This window comes from Cyanistes caeruleus, chromosome 7 (assembly GCF_971803275.1).
Source record: "Cyanistes caeruleus chromosome 7, bCyaCae1.hap1.1, whole genome shotgun sequence".
NCBI classification, from domain to species: Eukaryota; Metazoa; Chordata; class Aves; order Passeriformes; family Paridae; genus Cyanistes; species Cyanistes caeruleus.
This window is the reverse complement of record NC_141707.1, coordinates 39,815,413-39,826,307: the sequence shown is the minus strand read 5'-3', so window position 1 is coordinate 39,826,307 and position 10,895 is coordinate 39,815,413. Positions and strand designations below refer to the sequence as shown.

Sequence of the window (10,895 nt, the reverse complement as noted above, 5' to 3'; positions counted from 1 at the left end):
TTTGTTTGTGATTTTGGTTATTTTAAACAGGGATTGAGTTGATGCTGTACCTGGTTTTGTAAGAGCCCTGAGGGATCTGATGATCCCAGGATGGGGCTGGGAGGGCTTGGAGAGAGTCATTTTCCAAGGAGGAATGTTTTGTCTTTTCTGCTGTCATCCTTGGAAAACAAATCCTCTTGTGAGTTTGAACTTTTGCCACACTTGTGGGCTGAAATGGTTTGGCCCCAACAATCTTAACTCCAAACTAATATGAGCCTGACATTGAAAATAATTTCTTCTCAGGGTATTTGACATCTTGATATGCAGGGAAAGGAGAGTGCACTGAGAAGAGCACTGCAAAAATACCTCAGGGATTATTATTCCAGACAAACTGTTAATTGGCAATGGAGAAATGCTGAATATGGAAAATTAAAGGGCTGCAAACACCACAGTTTATTTTGAATTTGCTGTCGAGTGAGATACATGTGACTGTAGCACCTCTCACTGTTTACGGCATGCAAAGGCAGGGACTGATTACCTGACCATTGTAAAATAATAATAATTACTTCAAACAAAATAGTGCTGAAGAATTTATGGAGATTGTGCACTTTTGCACTCTCAAAAACTTGCTAAGACCAAACACCTTAAAAAGAAAGAGGAAAAAACCTGAGCAAGGTAAAAAATGTGATGAATTTCAACTGTATCTCAGCGATAAAATATTGAGAAGTAAATCCTTAAGAAGGAAAAAGCTTAAAATTCTCGTAAGGTGTCACTCACAAGGAGTAGTGAGAAGGTGCAGCTTTTAAAACCCAGAAAATAAATTAGATTTTTACATTTTAAAGACAATGTCTGTAAATGTCTTGCTTTTGTCCCTCGTGAATTACAGCTTGTGATCATTACCCTGTTAAATTTTAAAGCAGCACTGGTACTTTAAAGGCTGGAGTTTGGTTTTGGGGATGAAAAGTAAGAATGAATGATTTTTCTATAAATGTCAATATCCTTTTTCCTCCCCTCTGGGGTGACTTTCTCTCGGGCTGCGAGGTTTTTATACCCAAATTACATTTCCCAGCTGCAGCTTTCATCCAAACGTCGGTGCCGAGCTAAACACGGGGATCTTTGGAGCTGTGCAGGCGAAGCCTTCGGGAGTGTCCCTGGCCATGTGGGATACGGGGAATTGGGAATTCCTGGCTGGGAGAGAGGCCCTGGCACAGGGTGCCCAGAGCAGCTGGGGCTGCCCCTGGATCCCTGGAAGTGTTCCTTTCCTGGCCCTCTCCATTGCATGTCGCTGCACATCCCGGCTCCCTGAGCCCGTTCCCGGCCCCTCAGGCCCCGCCGCCATTCCCAGCTCCGCAGTTCCAGGCGGGAAGGGCGGGCCCGGCCGCGCTCTGTCCCCTCAGGGCTGGAGGCGGCCTGAGGGGCGGCCCCGCCGCTTCCCCGCCGCTTCCCCGCCGCTTTCGCTTTCGTTTTCCCGCCCGACCCGCTCGCTCCGGGCCCTTCCCGGTAGGATCCATTCCCGCTGGGATCCCCGTCCCGTGGGAGCTCCATCCCGGTGGGATCCCGTCCCTTGGGAGCCCCATCCCGCTCCGATCCCGGACCCGTGGGAGCGACGGCCATGGCAAGTGCCGGGGAGGGGCAGGGCCGGGAGGAGCTGGGGAAAAAGGGTGGAGAGGGAGCAGGAGAGGGACTGGGGTCAAGGGTTAGAGGGGCAGGACACAGGGAATGGCTCCCACTGCCAGAGGGCAGGGATGGATGGGAGATTGGGATGGGATTCCTGGCTGGGCTGGAGTTCCCAGAGCAGCTGTGGCTGTCCCTGGATCCCTGGCTGCGTCCCAGGCCAGGCTGGACATTGGGGCTGGAGCAGCCTGGCACAGTGGGAGGTGTCCCTGCCATGGCATGGGTGGCACTGGATGGGATTTAAGGTCCCTCCCAACCCGACCCACTCTGGGATGTGCCGGGAAGCCACAGCAGGACCCGATTGTCACCGGAGCCTCTGCCCCATTCCCTCCTCCCGGCCCATTCCCGGCCCCTCCCGCAGCGCCCATCCCTGCCCGGGAGCAGCTGCTCGGCACAGACGCGTCTCGGGAGTGATTCAGCACAAACCGTGTGTTCTTGGGTTGTTTTTTTTCCCCTAACCCCACTAGCAGGCCCGAGTGTTGCTCCCAAACACCAGCTGGGAAGGTGCGAGGGCTGTCTGGCAGCTGAGCTGAGCTCCGGCTGTGCCAGGCGTGAGAAAATCCCTGTTTGTATTCCCTCCGTGCTGCCTCATTACAGCGGGGACTTGCTCTCACACGAGCTTCACCGCCAGGATAATTGGCTACTGTAATTAATTAAAAGCTCCCGGCTCTGGAAATTTGACGGGGGATAAAAGGAGGTTGCGGAGCCTCTCGCTGGGTTTGTCTCCAGAGCCGTGGTGGTCGCCGGGATTTTGGACAGACATCAGCAGCACATTCTGCTCTGGGGCTGGAGCTGGGATCGTGTTTTAGGCAGCAGAAAACAACTTAAGAGAAGTTTAAAGAATTCTGATGGAGTGACTGACCTCAAGTGTGGTTACTGACAGCTCGTTCCCACAAACGCTGCCATGCAGACAAATCAAATTTACCTCCTTTCTTCCAAAAAGTCAGCGAACTGTTACTAAATTAAGTCAGTGCTCCATGATTTGCAGGGGTTTTGCTGTGATACTCCCAGTGCAATGTTCCTGTTTATGTCTGTGTAATAATGGAAAGAAAATCTGCTCTTCCTAGCAAGACGTGGATGCAGATGCTATTTGGGATGGGGTTTGTGTTTGCTCCTGGGGCTTTGGCTCTGATGGAAATTGTGTGTGTGGTTGGTTGTTCCATGCTCTGCGGATCTGGGCTGGCTGGGATGATGTTCTCCCGATTTAACAGGGTTATCCATGTAATAATTGGAGAGATCTGAGTCAGATCCCAGCTCTCCTGGATTTAACAAGGAATCTGCCCCTTCTACTCTGCAAGGAATCCTTGCTGAGCACCACGTGCAGTTACAATTTTTCATTCTTTTCTAATTTGGAATATTAGAAGCAGAGAAAACCACGTTATCAGTGGGACTTTCCAGTTGAGAAGCTCAAGTTTAATGCTCATTTTTACTGCTTTAAGAAGATACTGAGAGGGTTTAAATGGCATTTAAAACCATTTTTTAGTGCACAGTAATGCACTAGGCAGCCTGGCAGAGAGATTTGATTGAGCAGCATTAATTAACCCCTAAATGCACATTGCAAAGGGAGTGGGAGTTCTCTCCAGGGGTGGGAATTTGGGAGGTTCCTCCTGCATTTACCGTGTGCCATCTCTGCGCAGGCCATGGGCCAAGCTGCCAGATCCACGAGGACAATTGTCATTGCTGGTGTCCCAGCTGGCCTCCTGCAGGATGATGTCATGGCTGACATCCTCACCATCCACTTCCAAATGTCCAGGAATAACGGCGGGGATGTGGAAGAGGTCACGTATCCCACACGGAATAAAGGAGTTGCCTACATAACCTTTGAGGATCAAGAAGGTATTTTAGATTTGTGTCTTCAAGTACAGCCATCCCCCAAAGAATTAGCCCCAGAATGTTGATTCCAAGCCAAATGATTTTAAATTGGGATTTCATAGAACTGGGAGGCTGAAGCCTCTCTGGTAATCAGGCCAAGTTTCAGGATTTTATTTCTGCTCGTTGAAGTAATGACTCACTCGTCATGCAAAGCGATATGTTTGTTTTGCAGGAACAAATTGATGCCATGAATAACGTATTATTTTTGTAGTCAGGCTCTGGGGAATAAATCTCTGCCAATTAACGTGCCAAGGAGGCAGGCTCGTGTCTCTCTTAGCAATTTGGAGTAAAATACATAAAATATTAGGTGAGAGTATTGAGTGGCCTGGACGTGTTTGGGTACAGGAAGGGTTCCAGCAGGCTAGAGGTGACTGTTCCACTGCTCACCAAGTGAATCTGGGTTTGTTTTTAGTGGTGGAGAGTGTTCTGAAGAAGGAGCAGCATCTCCTGCAGGACAAGAGGCTGCCCAGGAGCTACCCGCTGACAGTGACCCGCTACTGCGACAGCGTGAGCCCCGATTCGTCTCCTTGTGCTTAATGCCTTATAAACCACTTACTAACCACTCTTTAACTTCTCCACTTCACAATTCCAGGTCTTCCTCTGTGTCACGTCCACCCTCAACGTGGCTCTTTTCAGACATCACTTTGTTTTGGAAGATTTGGTGGAAGAGATGAAAAAGCAGAGCCCGGATTTGAATTTTGGGCCTTTGCAGCCTGACGGACAAATTGCTGTGCGAGGGTCCTTCCCAGCACTCAGAGTGCTGAGAGAATTCCTCTTGTTAAAGGCAAAATCCCTCTCAGAGGAGGGCAAAAGAGAGGGAAAATCCCATCAGAAACCGAGGAAGAAGCTTCAGGAGTACAGAAGTGCCGCGGAGACGAGGAATTCTCGGAATGAGCACAGGGAAAAACAAGTGCTGGTTCTGGACACAGATATCTATCTCTACATGAAGTGCTTTCTTCCCAAAAAGTTCCAGGCAAACGATGTTGTGATTTCTGGTGTCACTGATGGTGACATCACCACGGTGTGCATTGAGAGTGCTGGCAGGGAGGCTGGTGCTGCTCGCAGATCAAGGGCCAAGGAAATCATTGAAAGGTGCTCCGTAGAACTCCAGAAGATTTTACGTAAAGAAAGGATCTGCCTCAAGGAACAGAGCAGAGGGCAGAAGCAGAGATACAAACAGCTCTGTGAGAGGCTGAAGGCCCGTTACCCCGGGCTGCTGATCCTTCCTTACGACACCCACATTGACGTGGTGGGGACGTCTGCAGATGTTTTTGCGTTTAGGGAGGAGGTGAGGAGGCTCTCCAGGTAGGAGGGAGCGCTCCTGGAGTTTGTACTTCTCACCCAGCCTGTGCCTGTGGCCCTGTGGCACTGCACATCTCCCTGTGTGTCACTCTGGGTCGCCTTGTCCCACTCACTGGGAGGGTGACCCAGCCTGGCCCTCCCCAAATACCAAATTAAGGTCAGAACAAGAAACCAATGATCTCTGCACTTAGGCAGCAAAAAGAATTTAAACCTCATCTGACCAGAAAGAGCCACATTTTCCTTTTGATACCTCAGTGCATTCTCATCCCAACTTGCTGTCAAGGAGTAGGTGATGAGGAGAGAGATTTTGGGTTTTTTTTTAAGCTGGGGGTGCCAGCCTTGTAGGAAACACTGCAGGGAAGTTCTGTGAGAGGTTGTGTGAGGAGGTGAGCACAGCAGATAGGAGTGGGGACCTTGATCTGCAGGGGGATCTTCTCCCCCTTGGGAAGAGAGCTGGGACACTTGGCAGAGCAAAATGCACATGGAATGGGCAGGCTTCAGAAAGCCTTGAAAACTCTTCCCTGGAGGAAACAGGCAAGTTTATTTTCATAAGAGCAATAATGGGGTTTTTTCCAGCTGTAAAGGCTTCTGCAGCATCTCTTGACAGCACGTTATTTAGATAAAAAGTGTGTCCAGAGATTTGATGGGAAAATTTGGGGGCATTCAGACTTTGAAATCAGATTCTGTTTATGCAGATCTGTTTCTGTATCCATTACAAGGGCACAGAGAGTTTTTTTTTTAAACCAATATAGAAAATAGCTTTTATTTTGTGATATCTGTGTGTTTAGAATAATTTGTCAAAACATCCACAGCACCAGCTCTTCCGTTTGATGTGCAGGGAAAGTTTTAGGGGTTTATGCCACAAAAGAAAGGAGTTGTCCAAAACATCTTATCTGTGTTATTTTAACCAAATCCCAATTTTGGTTGGAAGCTCAAACCTGAAGGCCAAGAAATTCTCGAGGCATTTTCTTGTCATCACTGATTATCCATGGGAATGATGCCAGTGAAAGGTGTTAGAGCAGTGATTTAAAAATGACTGTCAAAGCAGCGAGCTGAATTGGGGGGTGGGAGTAATGTTTAAAGATTATATTTAAATAGTAGATATTAATAATATACATTATGTTTTTAAATATTTTATTTTATATGTTCAATATTATTTTTTTATCTTTTAGATATTTTATATATATGTATAATTTAAATATTATTTCATCCTTTCCACATTCCCCCATGCTCTGCAGGTTCTCCAAGGGGCTCAGGGATGAGAAACTCTGGGTAACTCCCCCTGGAGCTGTTTGGGCTCTTCCCCACTGAACTCAAGCAGAGATGGGAAGTTTTTCAACCTTGTCACAGACAAAATCCTCTAGGAAGGCTAATCCTTTAATGAAATTAGTGCTGTTTTCCAGTATCCACACCGAGCTGCTCTTTTTTTCCAAAGAGCCTCGTTTATTTATATTTTTTTTTCTGATTCAGAGGTTTGGTATTTCCTATTTTCTCAGCTGGCACAGCAGTGGCACGGGTGTCTGTGTGAGCCCTGCCCGGTTGCTGCTGGCTCAGGGTGGTTTTTGAGTCAGCTTTGGCAGCAGCACAAGTTGGCAGCAGCGCTTCAGGTGTCCTTCAAGTCTGGTTTGCTGCCAAACAACTCCTTCCTACCCAACCACAGCCTCCCAACCTTGAAATCGCTGCTGAATAAAATGTTCTTTTCGAATCCTGGCTGCTCTGCTGGAACAGCTCCTCTTCACATTCCCTGTGCAGCCCCTTTGCCCCCACGTCCTTGGCATCCCTTCAGCATTATCCCATTGTTCCCGGAGCTCTCGCATCTGCCGCTCCCTCGTTCCCAGGATGTCGCTTCTGGAGACAAAAAGAGCTTTTGCCTCGGCTGTTTTGTTTGTGGAGTGCTTTGGAAAGAGGCATCGGGGGTGGTGGGTGGGGGAAGAGGAGCAGAGGAGCTGTTGTCGTGCTCCAGTGATGTTTTTCCAGGCTGGATTTGGCTGAGAATGCCCCACCTTGGGCACCTGGGATGGATCCAGGGCTCGTGGTGTCTGTGACAGGAGCAAAGCTGTGATCCAGGAGAGCCCAGGGTGTGCTGGAAAACCAGCCAGAACATCCCCAGTGGAACACATATTCCTTCCCTCACCCTGCAGATTCCATGGAAAACAATGGATATTTAGCCAAGACCCCTCTAATTTGGTCATTACCACGAATATTCCAATAAATCCAACCAAAGAAATCCAAGTGAGGGCTGCTCAGAGATTTGCCAGCTCTCCTTCTCAGTTATTTTTATGGCAAGCAAAGCACTGCTGTCCCTATGAAATTCCACTTGAAAAATATTTTGTTTGTGTTGGATAACATCCTGGGAACAGCTGTTATTCCTGGATCTGTTAATTGACTCAGGACTCTCAGGTTTACACATTAATTTGAATAAAAAACTTGCTCAGGAGACCTCAACAAAACATTTGTGCCCTCACTCGCTGCCCTTCCCCAGAAGGGGATAAATAAGAGCTGTAAAAATACAAAGCCTAATTTTGATTTGAGGGACAACTCCTACTGGAAAAGCCAAAAAAAAAATAATAATTTAAAAGGGCAGAAATAGCAGAAGAATATGAGCTCAGCTCCTGGCAGCACCTCGTTACAGTCGGTGGGGAAAACACCTTAAAAACACCTTAAAAACAGCAGGATTTGAGGGATTTCCCTCAGCAGGAAAATATTACCCGATTTGGAGGCCAAAGCAATCTCCTGGTTGTCCTGAGGGGCTGGGGGAGGTGATGCTGCAGCAGTGATTGACTGGAATCCTTCAGCATCCCCGACACAAAGGGCTGCTCCTGCAGGGGAGGGAGGACAAAGCCTCCCCTATTCCCCATTGTACCTGTGCGTCTCATTATGCAGCGGGAATGGATGGATGGATGCCGTTCCTGAAGGAAGGAGCTTTTTCCATAAGGAAAAAAAAACCCTTTCTGCAGATTTCTTGTCCCCAAAGCTGCCCCTGCCACCTTTGAGCTGAGCTCAAACTTCGTGCGTTCGTTCCAAGTGCACAAAGTGCAAAAGAGCTGTCGCATCTCCTGAAAAATTGCAATCCTATTCTGAAGGAATATTCTGCTTTTGAGAGCAGTTTGTTTTATTTAAAAATAACCCCCAGAACGACGTGTAAGAAAAATAAACCGCGTTAGTAACAGTGAAATTATCTGAGACAACTTTCACACCTACATCTTTGTCGGGCCACGCCGGAGAGCGGGAAGCATCAAAGCCAGATGAAAATGGGAATATTTATCTGCTGAGGGTGGTTGGTGAGTCCCTGCAGCCATCCAGGGGTGGATCCCACCCGGAGAGAGGAGATGGATTTAGCAGGGATCTCCCTTGGCTGCAGGAACAAACCCTGGTTCCTGTTTTGGTGCACATCTTGTGCAAGAGAAAAGCAGCTGGGACCCTGCCCAGAGGGGCTGGGAAATGCTTGGAAATGTTTTTCTGCATTGCTCAACCCTTCCGAGGTGGCTTCTCCCTCACATCCAGGGTGGTCGGTGCTCCAGGATCCCTGGCTTCCATCCAGTTTAATTCCAAATAACCCCTTTGGGCTCCTTCCCTTCGGTTGCTGCAGTTACCAGTGAAAAGACCTTTTCCACCCCTCTCTTTTAAATGAGGAGAAATCCCATGTGGATACTTGACCACCTTCACCTAAATTAGAGGATGGGAGTATTCCCTGATTTCTGCCTGAAGATAATCGGGCAAGCTGGCCAAGGGGATAAACAAATAATCATTAATTTTAATTCTGATTTAAAGCAAACCAGAAAAATCGAGTAAGACTGCCCAATTCAGGACTGACAGCACCTGGTCTGCCTGTACTTACTTTTCCCTCAGTTTTAAGAGTTGTAAAACATCTGCTGGAAAACAAATCCATTTTCCTACTTTCCTAACGCAGCTTTCCTTTGTCTCCTGACACCCATTACTGACCTTTGAAGAAATCTCCTGAAAGGAACTCGGTTAAAGAAAATCACCACCTCTGAAGGCAGCAGCCACGGGTGCTGGGGTGTTGCACCAGAAGCAGTTTCCAGGTGGATTTTCCCTGTCCTTTCTGCTCCTGCCTGGAGCAGTGGAGCAGCACCTGCCACCCAGAATGCCAAAGGGGAAAAAAAATAGGGATAAAATACTGGGAAAACAAGGTCCTGTTGTGTTTGTACAGCTGGAATAGTTTCATACTCCTGAAATCCCTGGCACGGTGGAGAAGGAACACCGGGGGTGGGATGGACAAGTGGCAGTGCTGGATTGGGATCGTGCAGGAAAGGTGGGATTTCTCCAGGGTGGGATTTCTCCAGGGTGGGATTTTCTCACAGCTCATCCCTGATGGAGCAGGCTGTGTGTGCTGGAGCTGCTCATCCTATTCCCTGTTCCCTTGGTGCTCTGGGAAGAGCGGGATGATCCCTGCGAGCCCCGAGGTGCGGGGTTGGTCCCTTTGGGGTCCCTCCTCGGGCTGGACACGGGGACAGAGCAGCTGCCACCAGCCGGGCCTTGTCCATCCTCCTGTTCCTGCCGTAAGCTCGGGAACGCAAGAGGGAGCCAGATGCTTTGGAGCAGCAATTCCAAGGTTTGCGCCGGGGTCCTGCCCTGCTGCGGGAGGAGGAGATTTGGGATCAGCTCCTGCTCCATCCCCGAGCTGCGGGAAGCCGAGTTCAGCTCAGCTTTCCCTGGAGGAGATTTGGGATCAGCTCCTGCTCCATCCCCGAGCTGCGGGAAGCCGAGCTCAGCTCAGCTTTCCCTGGAAGAGATTTGGGATCAGGTCCTGAAGCCGAGCTCAGCTCAGCTTTCCCTGGAGGATATTTGGGATCAGGTCCTGAAGCCGAGTTCAGCTCAGCTTTCCCTGGAAGAGATTTGGGATCAGGTCCTGAAGCCGAGCTCAGCTCAGCTTTCCCTGGAAGAGATTTGGGATCAGGTCCTGAAGCCGAGCTCAGCTCAGCTTTCCCTGGAGATGTTGGGATCAGGTCCTGAAGCCGAGCTCAGCTCAGCTTTCCCTGGAGATGTTGGGATCAGGTCCTGAAGCCGAGCTCAGCTCAGCTTTCCCTGGAGGAGATTTGGGATCAGGTCCTGAAGCCGAGTTCAGCTCAGCTTTCCCTGGAGATGTTGGGATCAGGTCCTGAAGCCGAGCTCAGCTCAGCTTTCCCTGGAGGAGATTTGGGATCAGGTCCTGAAGCCGAGCTCAGCTCAGCTTTCCCTGGAGGAGATTTGGGATCAGGTCCTGAAGCCGAGTTCAGCTCAGCTTTCCCTGGAGATGTTGGGATCAGGTCCTTCCCATCTTTCCTTGCCCGCGATGCTCTCCCAGCTCCTCCTTTGGAGCTTCTGTACAAACGGGATTTCAGGCTGCCCTGGTGGATGTCTGAGATGAGCAGAGGGATGTGATGAATCCCTTGTTAAGCACGGTGTAATTAAGCCGTGCTGTAATGAATCCCGTGTTAAACCCCGGATTTCATCCCTTGGAGCTGGGTGAGCACAGCGAGGCTCCGCACGGGGCCAGGTGAGCTGTGACCAGAGACAGGAAGGAGTTTCCAGCTGGAACAGCACGGAATGAGATGATCCTTAAAGTCCTTTCCAACCCTTTTCCACTCTTCTCTCTGTGTGGGATGCTCCCTTTATGTCCCACCACTCAGAGGTGAGGCTCTGCTCTGATCCCGGCTTACCTGGGCTCCGGGTCTCTCCTGATCCCTTCCAGATCCCTCCAAACACACGGATTTTGGAGAGGAGACACCTCCAGGTGAGGCCCTGCTCTGATCCCAGCTTGCCTGAGCTCCTGATCTCTCCGGATCTCTTCCACATCTCTCCTGATCCCCTCCAGATCACTCCAAACACAGATTTTGGAGGAGAGACACCTCCAGCTCCCGGCCACCACTGCACTGAGGAATTTAACCCCTCCTGCACTCTTCCCTTCTCCAGGCTGCAGTCAGTGGCACAACAGGTTTGATGTTGGTTTAGACACCCATAAATAAAAATTTTAAAAATCTTCATTTCCACTTTTGTGTGGTTTGTGACAATTTTTTTCCTGGTATTGCAACAAAAGCCTTTTCACTCCTTAATGTTACAAAGAGTCG

At 49.3% G+C, this 10,895-nt stretch overlaps 1 protein-coding gene across 1 annotated transcript; it reads left to right on the top strand.

The window, feature by feature from the left end:
- Nucleotides 1–1,328: 1,328 nt before the first annotated feature.
- RBM43 (RNA binding motif protein 43) lies at nucleotides 1,329–5,964 on the top strand. The gene is made up of 4 exons (XM_023931444.2): nucleotides 1,329–1,594; nucleotides 3,291–3,489; nucleotides 3,938–4,032; nucleotides 4,118–5,964. The coding sequence occupies exons 1-4, from the start codon at nucleotides 1,592–1,594 to the stop codon at nucleotides 4,832–4,834; spliced, it is 1,014 nt and encodes a 337-aa protein (XP_023787212.2). The 5' UTR covers nucleotides 1,329–1,591; the 3' UTR covers nucleotides 4,835–5,964.
- The last annotated feature ends 4,931 nt before the right edge of the window (nucleotides 5,965–10,895 follow it).